Consider the following 15,884-nt stretch of genomic DNA (forward strand, 5'->3'; position numbering starts at 1 on the left):
AGCCTGCCAAATCAAGTTTACAGTGTCATAAATGAAATAGGTATATAGTGCATGAGTAAAGGGCATTTGTTGCATCAACCTCTCATATGCGCTGCAGGTAGGCTGAATGATAATCTTGCAATATATGTAATACAAAACTTTAAACATTTATGTTTTTTTGAAGTGAAACGGAAAGAATTAAGGAGAGTAAAACATAATTTAAACCACTGGTCTGGCACTGAAGCCATCTTAGAGCCATACTTGTTTGTAGCGAGAAGAAAAAAAACTGATGAAATCCTGGCTGGGCACATGGTAATAACATGGATTATCTGTTCTTCAAATGAGAAAAAATCGTAGACATGACATTGTGAAGGCACTAATTATACAACGCAGTTCATGTTTATGATCATTAATATTAACTAATATTAATTAATTAAATTAATTGCGCAAAATAGATTTTTTGCATGTACGAATCAGATTATGAAGAATGATTAAGAGCTTGCATTTTGTTATTGCATCCTTTTCGCAAGTTATTTTATATATCTATTTATTTTTTTAAGTGGTAAGAACATTATTCACTGGCAAAAATGTCCCCCCGCCTTACCACCAACAAATAAAGTAGCCTACCTAAGTTAATTTACCTTTTATGTAAAAATTAAGGAATAACTTATGGCTTGATTAAATATTAATTAATAATACTAGTAACAATAGTAACAATACTGCTTATTAATAAAGCAGTTCAACATTAAATAACTTTAACTGCTTGAAACCGTATAATAATAAATAAATGTTACATTTTTCAGAACTTCACAAATAGCCTAAATGGCACAGTATTTAGGTAAAAAGAGAAGAAAAGAGATCATATCTCCCCTGTCTTCGCCTCATTGCACTGGCTACCTATAAAATACAGAGTTGATTTTAAAATTCTTCTTTTCACTTATAAAGCTTTGCACAATTCTGCCCCGGCCTATGTCAGCGAGCTTATTAGGCCATATACAGCTTGTAGACCGTTAAGATCCCATGATCAGTTTCTTTTGTCTGTCCCTCGTTCTCGCTGCAAGTCAAAAGGTGATCGAGCTTTCAGTGTTGCGGCACAAAGGCTCTGGAACAGTCTCCCTCTGAACATCAGAATCTCTCCTTCTTTGGATGCTTTTAAATCTATTTTAGAGACTTATTTTTACTCTTTTGCCCTTGAGTGATGCATGCATGTTATTTTTTATTATTTGTATTTTAGTATTACTTTTAAATATATTTCTTTGTATAGTTTATTTTATTGTAAAGCACTTTGGATCAACTATGGTTGTGTAAAATTGTGCTCTATGAATAAAGTTTGCCTTGCCTTGCCAGTAATAATATAAATAGTAATAATTATAGGAAGTACAAAAATATTAGCCTACCAGTAACAATGTAAGTCAGATATTTAAAAAAAAAAAACAGCGTAGGCTCTCTCCAACTTTTATTTTCTATTCATATTTTAAATTCTTTGCCAGAAAAACTAACATGTTGACTTTGTCCGGTTTAAGTGAAGACCTAATTGGGGTTATAATGTTTCTTGCAATACACGTTCAGACGGTGTGCTTGTAGCGCAAATGCACTGATACTTTTTCAGAACCGTGCAAGAGAGGGTTTCTTGCTTCTGTTCTGCCGCACGCATTCTCGGAATGCAGGTTTCTCTACACTGCGAAGCAGCGCGTTCTTAATTAAGTTACTAAATATGTTGCTCCATTTCTCTCAATGTCTTCCATTTATCACTTTCTCTTTTGTATCTGGCCATTTTTGGAAATGCCTCTGCAATACCTGACTGACTAGTTGGGCGTTTGTGTTTAGAAGACAGGGCTTAATTATACATGGCTTTTTTTCCTTCACCGCTGTCAATCGCCACTAGCTTGCATGGTTCGGGGCCCGTGAAGCTGCGTATGGATGGATTTGCTTAATCCAAATTGCATGGATAGAAAAGCTTAATCCAAACTAATTGGTTCACCATTTTCGGTTGGCAGGAATCCAAAATGTTCCAAGATGTAAGATTTCGTTTTCCAACAAGATTCATGGTTAAACATGAACTTGCTAAATCGCGCCAAATGTTATATTCTAACAGACATGTAATGCTTGGCAACATAATGGTGAATTGTGTTTTAAAGAGCATGACGTCACATGCTACTGCTTGTGGCAATGGACAATTGCGGTGGCAACTGACCACCGCGGTGATGCGGTTGTCACAGTGACCATCAAAGCCCTATATGTAATGTGTGACATCGGGGACGCGTCTCAGCGCAAAACATAACTTATTAAATGCCCATGCTTAATCTGTCATTGATAAGGTCTATCGGTTTAAAGGGTTACCGACAGTAAATCACTTGAGTAATCGTTAGCATTCCTAGTTTAATCAATCGTAAAAGTAGTGTCAATGTTATTAAAATGCACACACAATCTATCAATTTATCTATTCAATACAGGGCTCTAGACTAACTTTTTGCCTTGGTGTGCTTTTTTTCTTATAGATGAACCAAGCATTGCAGTAAATGTATAACATTTTATATTTATATTAAAGATAAATAAGGCAAGAACATGAGAATGATACTTTTTATATTTTTACACCTACAAAAATTTTTTGTGGTAGTGCACTTGTTTAGTAAAAACGCAATCAGAGCCAATGTTATATAGAAGTAGGCTAGTGTTGCCTAAACGGCTATTAAATTTTTAATAAAATTAAAACCAAAATAAAACTCATTGCATTATTCATTTGATAAAAATATACCAAAATGAAATAAAATTAAAAGGTGGCTATTTTGTAATTTGTTTTAATATTAATAAAAACATGCTTAGACTATAAGCTTAACGGCCAACAGGCCATTAATAAATATTATTTTACTTTGTACTGGATTATAATGTATATTTTACAATAAAAACTAAATATAGCATGTCTTACTGTCATTTAAAACAAATAATTCATAACACATCAGAACTGGAGACCTGCAGTGTGCAAACTGTATACAGGGGGTGTTGGTCAAAAGCCTTCAGCACCTAATTGAACTAATATCTCAGAGGAAGATGAACCGATAGCATTTTTTTTTTTTTTTTCGTTTATAAGCTCTGATGCTAACTCTATTTTAACTCTTAATATAGGCCTACAATATATTTTCTGGTGTTTAATTTTGCATGAGCAAATAGCAGTAGGCTATAGCCTAAAGTACATATTTTTAAAAGATTATCATTCAGCCTACCTGCAGCACATCCGAGAGTGCACTATACCCATTTCACTGTAAACTTGACTTTGCAGGCCGTTCATCTTTAAACGCAAAAGGCATTTAAGCGTGCTAACTTGACTGCTGCTGCATAATGGGATGTTTCTTTACAAATCTATAAAAGTGTGATTTAGCATGTCAAAATGAAAGCAAACATTCAAAAGGGTTCTGCGTTTTGTTAATTTTACTAATATTAACAATAATGGATATAATACATATATAATAATTGCACGGTGCAGTGTACTAAACATTTTTATTAGGCTATATAACTGAAAAACTAATGTGTAGGTTACTGGCAGTGCATTTTTGCTCAAATTAACAGCAAATTTCTTCTATGTTTTTTCCCTTTAGCTCAAGAGAAGTTCAAGTTCAAAAGAATTAGTTAACCGAAACATGTAATGAATTAGGCTGCTTTTTTCAACACATTTCTTAACATAATAGTTTTAATAACTCATCTCTAATAACTGATTTATTTTATCTTTGCCATGATGACAGAAAATAATATTTGAATAGATATTTTTCAAAACACTTCTATACAGCTTAAAGTGACATTTAAAGGCTTAACTATGTTAATTATGTTAACTAGGCAGGATAGGGTGATTAGGGAAGTTATTGTATAACGATGGTTTGCTCTGTAGACTATCAACAAAATATATAGATTAAAGGGGCTTATAATTTTGACCTTAAAATGGTTAATAAAAAATTTAAAACTGCTTTTAATCTAGCCGAAATAAAAAATACTTTTTCCAGAAGAAAATATATTATCAGACATACTGTAATGAATCGTCACCGAGATTGGGATCCATCGTGCAGTTTATTATTATCACAGTAATCACACAATCGGCAGAATAACAGAATCGTGGTCATAAACAGGCAAATGGTCAGGGCTGGCAGCAAGGGATCGTAGACGGTAAACAGGCAAGGTCACAACAGGAAAATCAAAGTAGAGTATAAACGCTCAGAAATGTCAACTGGTAGCAAACAAGACTTCGCAAAGAATGAAACAAACCAGACTGCTTAAATAGATGGCGGAGTGATTTCAGCTGGGCCCATAATCAAACAGACACGGGGTAGATGGGAAATGTAGTGAGGGAACTTTCAGTTAATAATGAGGTGATGGTGCCCTCTGCTGGTTAGAGGAGGGAATCACGGAGTTTGTCTCTGTGACAGAGCCCCCCTCCTGTGAGCGACTCCTGGCACGAGGAGGCAGATGACGACGGGGTCTCCCACGTGGTCGAGGGGCCGGTTTATCAGGGTGATTGCGATGGAAGGACTCAATAAGGTTTGGGTCGAGAATGTCGTCTGCATTTACCCAAGAGTGTTCCTCTGGACCGTACCCCTCCCAATCAACTAGGTATTGAAGAACTCTTCCCCGACGCCTGGAATCAAGTAGTTCTCTTACTGGGTACACCTCCTCGCCATCTACCAGAGTGGGCAGGGGACTCTTGTCAGCAGACTCCTCCTCCCCCTCCTCGGTGGGACCAGCAGCAGGCTTGAGCAAAGAAACATGAAAAGTGGGAGAGATTCGATAATGATTAGGCAGGATAAGACGAAAGGAAACAGGTGTAATTTGTTTATCAATCTGGAACGGACCCACGTACCTGGGACTAAGTTTCTTGCAGGGTAATCGAAGGCGCAGATCTCTGGTAGATAACCAAACCCACTGACCAGGAATGTATTCGGGGTTAGGACGACGATGGCGATCAGCTTGGTTTTTCTGTCTGCGAATGGCACGCTGTAGACGAGTATGAGCTAGGTTCCAAGTTTCCTCACTTCTGAGTAGCCAATCATCTACTGCTGGAACATTAGAGGGTTCTCCAGACCAGGGGAACAGCGGGGGTTGGAATCCCAGAATGCATTGAAATGGGGTGAGACCAGTCGAGGATTTTTGAATGGAATTTTGGGCGTACTCAGCCCACATTAGGTAACGGCTCCAGTCATTCTGATGTTGGCTGCAGTAGGAACGAAGGAAACGGGTAATTTCTTGATTAAGCCGTTCAGTTTGGCCGTTGGCTTGAGGGTGATAACCAGAAGTTAGACTGACGTTGACGTTTAGCATTTTGAAGAACGCTGACCAGACTCTAGATGTAAACTGAGGCCCTCTATCTGAGACAATATCCTCAGGTAAACCATAAAATCAAAATACTAAGTTGCACAAATGTTCTGCAGTTTGCAGAGCAGTTGGGAGCTTGGGTAAAGGTATGAGACGGCAAGCTTTAGAAAATCTGTCGATGACTGTGAGTATGGTAGTACAATTGTTGGACATGGGTAGATCCGTGACGAAATCAATGGCAATGTGTGACCAGGGGCGTTGTGGTATGGGGAGAGGTTGGAGTAAACCGGCTGGTAGTTGTCGTGATGATTTCTGCGTATTGCAGGTGATGCAGTGTTGAATAAATGTGGTGGTGTCCTTAGACAACGATGGCCACCAGAAACGATTTTCCAGTAGCTGGACTGTAGCGTTAATGCCAGGATGTCCGGAGTTGGGCAGTGAGTGTACTAGTTCTAAAACTCGAGTCCGTAAGGTTTCAGGGACAAACATCTTATTGGTTGGACATTCAGCTGGGGTCTCTGACTGAGCGTTAGCTTGTTCAATTTCGGTAATTATGTCCCATTGGATGGGTGCAACAATGAGACTGGGAGACAGAATGTTCTCAGGAGCTTGTGGGATTTGATCACCTTCAAATTGTCGAGACAGGGCATCTGCTTTAGTATTCTTTGATCCAGGACGATAGGTGACCACAAACTTGAAGCGGGTAAAGAACAGGGACCAGCGTGCTTGCCTCGGGTTGAGTCTCTTGGCAGTTCTCAGATATTCTAGATTCTTATGATCTGTCAGAACGGTGAATGGATGGGTAGACCCCTCCAACCAGTGACGCCATTCTTCAAAGGCTGATTTCATGGCCAGAAGTTCCCTATCACCAACAACATAATTCCTCTCGGCTGGGTTTAGTTTCCTGGAACAGAAGGCACAAGGATATAATTTGGGGGGTGACCCCTGTCTCTGAGACAGTATTGCACCAACGCCAGTATTTGAAGCATCTACCTCAACAATGAAGGGGAGTTCTGGGTCGGGATGGTGGAGAATAGGAGCTGTGACGAACCGTTGTTTTAGTTGTTGGAATGCCTGGGTAGCAGGAAGTGACCATTGTAGACTGTGGGCTCCTTTCTTTAGCATTGATGTTAGGGGTTGTGCAACAGAGCTAAAGTTCAGAATAAAGCGTCTGTAATAATTGGCGAAACCAAGAAAAGCGTTGAAGTTCTTTCAGGGTCGAAGGCTGTGGCCATTTGAGAATTGAGTTCACCTTCCGTTTGTCCATGGCCACACCTTCATGACTAATGATGTAGCCCAGAAATGAGGTGGATGTTTGATGGACCGTTTGAGCACCGTTCGTACATGATGGATGTGTTCTTCTAGGGTATCAGAGTATACCAGAATGTCATCGATATACACTATGACTATGCGATTTAGGAGATCTCTAAAGATGTCATTAACAAATGACTGGAACACGGATGGACTGTTTACCAGGCCGAAAGGCATGACCAGGTATTCATAATGCCCTGTGCTTGTGGAGAAACCAGATTTCCATTCATCTCCCTGGCGAATGCGTATCAGGTTGTATGCACTCCGTAGATCAAGTTTAGTGTAATATTTAGCGGTTCTAAGTTGTTCTAAGGCAGCAGGCACCAGGGGTAGTGAGTACCGGAACTTGACAGTTATCTCATTGAGGCCCCGGTAATCAATGCAGGGACGAAGTCCAACATCTTTTTTCTTCACAAAGAAAAACCCAGCAGAGGCAGGTGATGTTGAAGGTCGTATAAAGCCTTTCTTTAATTCCTCATTGATATATTTTTCCATGGCCTCTGTTTCAGGTTTGGACAGGGGAAAGATTCGTCCTCTAGGGGGCGTTGTCCCGGGTAACAGATCAATGGCACAATCATAGCTCCTGTGAGGAGGAAGTTTGGTGGCTTCAGTTTTGCTAAAGGCCAGAGACAGATCAGAATATTCAGGTGGGATGTTAATGTCACAATTGACTTCAGAGACGGTGACAGATCTAACAGACAGAGGTGAGATGGGGGTGATGCATTCCGAAAAACAGGTATCCTTCCATTTAACAATTTGTCCCATCCTCCAGTTGATGTCTGGGTTATGTCTTCGCAGCCAGGGTAGTCCGAGGATTATGGGAGTGCGAGGTGTTACAAGGATGTAAAATTGAATAGTTTCTGTGTGTAGTATACCTGTTTGCATATTGAGTTCTTGCGTGAGATGTAATATTTGTCCCGATCCTAGTGGGCGTACATCTATCGCTTCCACTGTCAAAGGAGAGGAATAGCAAGTTAAAGGTATTTTATGTCTGTAAGCACATTTTTTAGACATGAAGTTTCCTGCTGCTCCTGAATCTAACAATGCTTTTGTTGTTATCTCGTGTCCATTTATCTCAATGGTAATTGGTATACTGACACACATATCAGGATTCAATGAATGCACAGGAAAACTCACCCGATCCTGGGAAGTTGAATTTGGACGTGAAGGACAGTAAACTCGAAGATGGTTTGGTTGACCACAGTATAGACAGAGTCGTTGTGTTAAGTGACGATTTCGTTCTTCAGAAGAGATATGATAGGAGTTAACTTGCATGGGTTCGGATTCATCAGTGGTAACAGGGACGGACATACAATAAGAACTGTGAGGAACATGACGTTGTCGGGCTCTAACAAGGTTATCAATCTGAATGCTCTGAGAAATCCTTAAATGAAGGAAAAGCGGTACCATCCTCCTTCCACATTGCCATAGCCAATTCTAATGCCTTGCCAGTTAGCAGGGAGAAAACGAAAGCAATCTTACCGGAGTCCGTTGCATAAAACGTGGGTTGTTGGTTGACAAAGAGAGAGCACTGAAGTAAAAATCCTTTACACTTCGTCGGGTCACCATCAAACTTTTCCGGAAAGGCGAGGCAAGGACTCACTTGAGCTGGCGTTCCCATGACGGGTATACCGGGACCGGTTGTCGATGCCATGGTGGCCGCCAGTGGCGAGATATGCAGGTTCTGGAGCGCCTTCCCCATCTCCTCGGTGAGTGACGTCAGGTGTTTCAACTGATGATGGTGTGCGGCGAGTTGACTTGCCTGTGTAGATAGTGCTGAGGACAAGTGAGTGATAGCTGCTGGATCGTAGGGTGGCGAAGTCTTCTGTAATGAATCGTCACCGAGATTGGGATCCATCGTTCAGTTTATTATTATCACAGTAATCACACAATCGGCAGAATAACAGAATCGTGGTCATAAACAGGCAAATGGTCAGGGCTGGCAGCAAGGGATCGTAGACGGTAAACAGGCAAGGTCACAACAGGAAAATCAAAGTAGAGTATAAACGCTCAGAAATGTCAACTGGTAGCAAACAAGACTTCGCAACGAATGAAACAAACCAGTCTGCTTAAATACATGGCGGAGTGATTTCAGCTGGGCCCGTAATCAAACAGACACGGGGTAGATGGGAAATGTAGTGAGGGAACTTTCAGTTAATAATGAGGTGATGGTGCCCTCTGCTGGTTAGAGGAGGGAATCATAGAGTTTGTCTCTGTGACACATACTGTGAAAATTTCCTAGCTCTGTAAAACATAATTTGTAAAATATTTAAAAAAATTCAAAAGGAGGCGAGTAATTTTTACTTCAACTATATATATATATATATATATATAGTTGTATATCTTTATTACAAGTCATTGACGAGTCATGTAGTTTTAAATTGGATTATGAATTCAAAATCAAGTAGTTTTCTTTCTTTAGTCAAGCAAGCAAAAAAAAGTTTAGAAAGAAGTTTAGAAAGAGGTTATTCAGTAATAACAAGGTAACATTCAAAACATTTCATTTTCTGCACATCTACTAATTAATGAGAATTTGTTTATATATTTATTTGCTGATATATTTATTCTCCACATACAAATGGAAGCCAGAATATGGAAATTGCATTTAGATTTTGAAAGAGAGTTATGGATTTTATGAGAGTTGTTGTAGTGCAAGATCTTTAGATTTAGTAGAAAGATGATACAGAGCAATAATCAAAATAAAATGCTTTTAATATCTTTAGTACACTATTGCATCAGCATAATCGAAAGAGTGGCATCTGTCAATTTAAAGATACGATTTGAACACCGCAAATGTATATCGCAAGAGGGTCATATTTATTTTAATTAAAGCTAGGACTATTTTTAAGCCAGAGCACCATGGTTTTTGCTTCCTAGTACAATTAATGACAACAGTACATATTTTTTTAGCAAAATTTTTTGCCTTTTTGCAAAATTTGTATGATAAACATCTTTAGCTAACTTCATACTGATGCATTATTTAAATCTGAAAGTGGGTAATAAAGGTGGCAATGGACAAGTGTGGAATGTTATAGCAATATTCTAAATGTAGGCAATATTCTAAAGTAATTTAGGCTTATTTGTATGATTTGGATATGTATTGAGCAAATGTCAGACAGCTCACACACATTGTACTCAGATTGCACTGTTTATCAGTAAAATATCTTAAACAAATGCATTAATGTAAATTCCAGGCAGGATCTTATAATCAGTATAAAATTTAAATTCCTCATAAATGATATAACCACATATTCTACACCAACCCCTTTGCCACACCAATAACAAAGCTTCGGTCTTACCGGATCTGCTAGGTTTGGTTTTCCAGGAGGTAATTTAGGTCGTGATGATGGTCTTGGTGGTAGAGGTGGGATGGGGCTGCCAGCAGACAGAGGAGTGCCAGCACGTGCAGGAGACGATGGCCCTGAGAAAAGAATATCGCACAACAATTGTAACGGATGTGGCTGATCAGATACATAATACATAATCATTTTAATTTATTCAATAAATAATTCACCATCAACCACTCCCAAAAAAAGCAAATGATCAGTGTTTTATCCAATTCCAAAAGTATTTACGACACGAAAGCAATGCGCTGTTTGAAAATGGACAGCGACATGGTCACTCTCCTATACAACTTGCCTGAGACCTCAGCTTTTAAAATCTGGCAGGGGGCAACAGATGAAAATTAGCCCTTGTGGCTAACTCTGTCTTATTTACAATTATACTGTTTATTAATAAGCATTGTCCCTGTAAATAAAATACATTTTAAATTTCAAAGTTTTTTTTTCATGTAGCCCTTTATTACCTCTTTATGTGTAATCAGGTGTCATGTGCAACAAGTCTCTTGCTCATGTATTATTATTATTATGGTTTTAATACTCCTGCAATCAAAGTGTACCTCTACCACAGCTAAACAAATTCATAGATGGTTCATGTTTGATGAATTTGGTTTACTGAACAATCGTTTACATTTTATGTTAATACAAGTCCAACACATACAAATTTTGAGAAACTTTAAACGTTTCTGCATCCGCATTATTTCAGAAATCATACGCAAATCATCAAGCTTCCCAATAATAAAACTTTCCTTGGTAAGGTAACTTTCTCAACTCAGCTCCTAAGGGTGTTACAAGACCACCCTTATAAAAGCTGGTGACTAAGGACCCCCCGAAAGAGGAAAAGGAGAGACCCTTGGAAAAAGAATTGTTCTGTTCCAGCTCAGCGCATCTTCTATTCAGGTCCAGTGAGAAGACTTGGACCAAAAATTGCTATCTTTGATACGTTTATTTCCTTCGAGAGTCTATTTCACTTAGGTGTGCCGTAAGACCAGAAGGCATCACGACTGCAGCCTTTTTGCCACCTCAAACCTGAAATGACAGACTCTGCCCCACTCTAAGCCTCACAGGACAAAGAACAAACTTCCAGCTAATCCATGTGGCGTGGATTTTCACTCCACGTGGCGTGGAGTTCTTCACGTCATGAAAAGAACGCAAGTTTGTTATGTTGTAGTCTTACAAAATCAGAGGTTTTTCCTTTTTATTACACTCTCTCTTTTTATTTCTTTACTTTTCTCTACAACTTGTCTGAATGTGTGTTTGTGTTAGGCATTTATTTTGTTTTAAATTCCAAATAAAGCTTGCTTCAAAAATGTTTAATGCTAAATGCTAAAGATTAGCACCCTATTTCCTCATAAAACTTTTTTAGATGTCTCTGCTCTGACATCCATTCAAAAAGTGGAATGGAACTTTTTCTTCAGACAGTTTTGATAATATTGATGAAAATCCTGCCCCAAAATATCACGTAATGATTAAAGCACCACAGCATGTATGATTTTTTTCTGTGCTTAACAATAAAGATGCAAGGGTGCATTATTTTGGGAAGGGGTTTGAAAAAAAACAGGCTTTGGGTGCGTCGATGGTTGGATGGATGGATGGATGGATGGATGGATGGATGGATGGATGGATGGATGGATAGATGAACGGACGGACGAACGGACATTATAAGGTATACTAAAACATGCTAAAGTGTATCACATTTTATGAAATTCCTGAATCAGTGTTTCAACACGATAACAATGTAAATATCAGTGTGTTCTCATGTATTGATTTAATGTTCCATATTACACTCTGAGAATTCCCAACCACCATAAACAGCGACAAAAACTACTTTGCTGATTAATATGCTCAAGTCATAAAAGCAGCTTTACTAATTAATTAATTTAAATGAATGAAGAATAATAACTAGTACAGAGTGGTCAGTACTTAAGCCTAATTGGCCCAGAAAAAAAACATCACACTCAGGTTCCAAACTTTTATAGCAATTACAAAATAACATATACATTTTGTTTTATTATTTTCTATCACGATATATTATGTTTTACATTTTTAACATATATCTATTGTTTGTTTTTGTAATGACTGGAATTTTGACCTAAATTCAATATAAATGCTTTCTTGATATTTGATCATATTTTAGTGATTGAATACTGCCATCTGCAGGTTAATGAAAATAACTTTGAGAATCATTGTTTGAAAAAAAGTTCAATTTGATTTTTTAAATACACGGGTTAGAATGATGAAACTGAAACACCTTGTTTTAGACATATTGAATAATTCATTAGTATGGTGTAGGGCCTCCTCTTGCAGTCAATACAGTATTAATTCCTCTTTGAAATGACAGATACAAGTCCTGCACAGTAGTCAGAAGGATTCCGAGCCATTTTTCTTGCAGAATAGTAGCCAGGTCACAATGTGATGCTGGTGGAGGAAAACGTTTCTGTTTCGCTTCTCCAAAACACCCCAATGTCGCTCAATATTTTTTAGATCTGATGACTGTGCAGGCCATGAGAGATGTTCAACTTTACTTTCATGTTCATCAAATTACTGTTACCAGACTTGCCGTGTGTATTGGTGCATTTTCTTCCAGATACAAAGCACCAACTTTAGCATTCAAACTTTGAACCACTGTGTGCACATGGACCAGAATGGTTTGGAATAGTCCTTGGAAGTGATGCACCCAAGTATTTGGCCTAGGGAATGCCATGATATTGCAGCCCAAACCATCACTTATCCACCCCAATGCTTTACTTTAGGCAAGCAGCAGTCTAGGTGGCACACTTCTTTGGGGCTTCTCCACATTGTAACTCTCTTGCATGTGAGAAAGACAGTGAAAATGAACTCAACACACAAAGAACAAAAAATATTTGTTCACAGCCCAAGGTTTTTGCCGACATTTGGCATCAGCATGAGTGTTTTTTTTTTAGACCTCAACAAGTAAAACTTAAGACCCAAAAATTGTATAATTTCTTTGGAATAGGCTACTCAAATTAATGTCCTCGTTAGATTAAAATGAATTGTGCCTCGTCACAGTACAGATAACCCACAGTACCTGCCTTTTGGGTATAGCTGACTGTAAGGTGGCGTCTAAACTAGAGCTGTAATCGGGCCATAAAAGTTAGGTACATATTGATTGACAGCTTTTAAAAAGCCCGAACCCATTTATAGCCCGACATTATTCAAATGTGCACATGCACGCAGCTCTTTTGCCTTTTTTCATGAATAAGTCGTTTATATGTGTTAACATTACTTATTCATAACATAGACCAGGGGTCACCAATCTCGGTCCTGGAGGGCCGGTGTCCCTGCAGGGTTTAGCTCCAACTTGCCTTAACACACCTGCCTGGATGTTTCAAGTATACCTACAAAGACCTTGATTAGCTTTTTCAGGTGTTTGATTAGGGTTAGAGCTAAAATCTGCAGGACATCGGCCCTCCAGGAACAAGTTTGGTGACCACTGATATAGACTATAGGCCACTTGGAAGTTTGAACAAAGAAACAAAATAAGTCCTCTGTAACATCTTGACATCTCAGCACTCTAAATAGGCCTGTGTACATACACTTAGCCTTTAAATTGGCCAACACACCAATGAAAATTCTTTACTCATCAAGATTAGGCTATGGAGTTTTGTGGGGAAACATTATTGAATCCACTGTTAATGGCTTTAGTGCAGTCCTACACTCACTAAGCAGCACTGAACACTCTTTCACTGCTGTTGCTACTGGCCGGGATGCACTACTGATTAGTGATGGGAAGTTCGGATCATTTTACTGACTCTGATCTTTGAGTCTGGTTCATCGAGATGAACGAAACTGTTTTCAAGTCATTTTGTTCATTTGGTTCAATTTGCCAAAATATTTTGAAAATGTTACGAATTGCTTCTAAACACATCTACAACTAGCCCAAAATGTTGATCACACGACAAATAAGTCACAAATAGAATACTATAAGAAGGAGAAAATATTATTTCAATGTTTACCTGCTCTTTTGTCTATAAAGGTATTTTAGTCTCTTTGCTCAGCTCACCTCTTTATGTCTTCAAATGTCAGTGGTTCGTTCATGTTACACTGACAGTCACATATAATCTTAACCAATGTACACAGTCTGAGCCAATAGGAGCCATGATTAGTTCAACTATAGAGTCTTCTGGTTCTTGAGTGATTAGTTTATCACGTGACAGAATGACTCAAACCTGAGGACTCAAGAGTTGAACGGATCAAATCTCTTTCCGGCTCTAAATGCAAACGATTGGGCTTTTGTCTTTCACGTGATAAACGACTCAGACCGAAGACTGGAGAGATGAACAGATCAATTCTCTTTCCGGCTCTAAATGTATATGATTGGCCCGTGATGAACGAATGACTCAAACCCAAGGACTCAAGAGGTGAACAGATCAATTTTATTTCCGGCTCTAAATGCATATGATTAGGTGCGTTCGACTTAATGCATCGCTGTGCAGATCGATAGGAATCTGTCTTAAAGCAGTGCATGCTGGCTAAAAATTTTGTCTGGATTGATGCTGCGCCGATGCCATGTGACTGTCACAAGTAGCATCATAGTACCGCGACAGTGCTCCAATATCAGATGGCTGATTCAGACCGTGCAGCATCTGAAGAGCGGCTGCACAAGCTCTGATGACAACACAGATATTACACTATTGGCCGAGTTCACCTCATGACAACAGTCACGTGTGTTTCGGGTTTATTATTGGACAACTTCCGTTTTAAAAGTTTCAGAACAAACAATTCACTTTTCATACCCTCAATCTTGTATATATTATGTTTATTAAAAGACTACAAATATTTAACTGCAGTATCATGTTTAGTTAAATAAACTGGTTATAAAGGCTAGCGTGTTTGCATAGGTTTATTTTCACCTTTTTTTATAAAGACTATCTACTGCATTCAGCTCCATGAACGATTTAAATGATATATTTTAGTAAATAACCTAAATATTAACTCAAATAAGTCTAACAAATTTGTAATAAAATAATTATGATCATTGATCCTGAAATCCCTAAAGGTTTTAAGTTAAGTTAATTAAGTTAAAGAATTATTTTATTAAATAATTATAAAAGGATTTTTAGGATTAATATATATATTAATATATATAATATATATATATATATATTTATTTATTTTAGGAATGTCCTTTTGTAACAATCTTTTCAGATTAAAGTGCTTTTTTGAAAATGCTTTCATTATCCAAAATAATCTTAATCATTGTTTCAGACTTAATTGAAACACCTTGTTTTGTGTTTTACTCCTATATATTGGAAAGTTTTATATCTATAAATGTAAATAAATGTAACACCCTTTTTAGCATATTCAAACAACAAGTATTTGCCTAAAGAGGAATGTTTAAACTCCTAGAATTTGTGCTTATTGCGTTGTATTTAACAGGCTTTTCATTTTTATGTTTAGATTACCCTCTCGTTCCCCCTTATTTCTCTTATACATTTGTAATATATTTAATTCATAATTCCCTTATTGTTTAAAAATGAACTATAGTTTGTAGAAACTGTATTCAGTTTATTTGTAAATCTTTTTTTGTTATAAAAAATAAAATAAAAAAAATTATGATGACGCCATGTGATTGGTCATCATGACTGCAGCAACTGTGAGCACCAAAGTGTTCAGCTGTCTGGCTTGACGGCTCCGTTTTCAACTCCGCCCCACCTGCGCTCGGTTAATAGTGTTGATCACAGGCAGCATTTACATTTACATTTACATTTAGCAGACGCTTTTATCCAAAGCAACTTACAAATGAGGACAAGGAAGCAGCTGTGCTTCATGTTGAACGCACCTATTGGCAAGGCTTTAGTCTCTCACGTGGTGAACGAACGACTCAGACCCAATAGAGGACTCGAAAAATGAACTGATCTTCTCCGGCACTACACAACGTGCGCATGGGCGAATGAATGAATCACTTTGTTCATTTGAGTCATTCATTCTTTTGTCACA

General features: G+C 38.1%; 1 protein-coding gene across 4 annotated transcripts in view; it reads right to left on the reverse strand.

Annotated features, from left to right (window-relative positions):
- sgip1b (SH3GL interacting endocytic adaptor 1b) overlaps positions 1-15,884 on the reverse strand; it is a 150,132-nt gene that overhangs the window by 70,095 nt on the left and 64,153 nt on the right. For all 4 annotated transcript variants that reach the window (XM_087240568.1, XM_087240570.1, XM_087240569.1 and 1 more), the window contains one exon: positions 9,885-10,006. In XM_087240568.1, the coding sequence (XP_087096694.1) occupies positions 9,885-10,006 (122 nt within the window). The remainder of the gene's footprint in view (positions 1-9,884; positions 10,007-15,884) is intronic.

This window comes from Danio rerio, chromosome 2 (genome assembly GCF_052040795.2).
Source record: "Danio rerio strain M-AB ecotype USA chromosome 2, GRCz13ab, whole genome shotgun sequence".
NCBI lineage: Eukaryota > Metazoa > Chordata > Actinopteri > Cypriniformes > Danionidae > Danio > Danio rerio.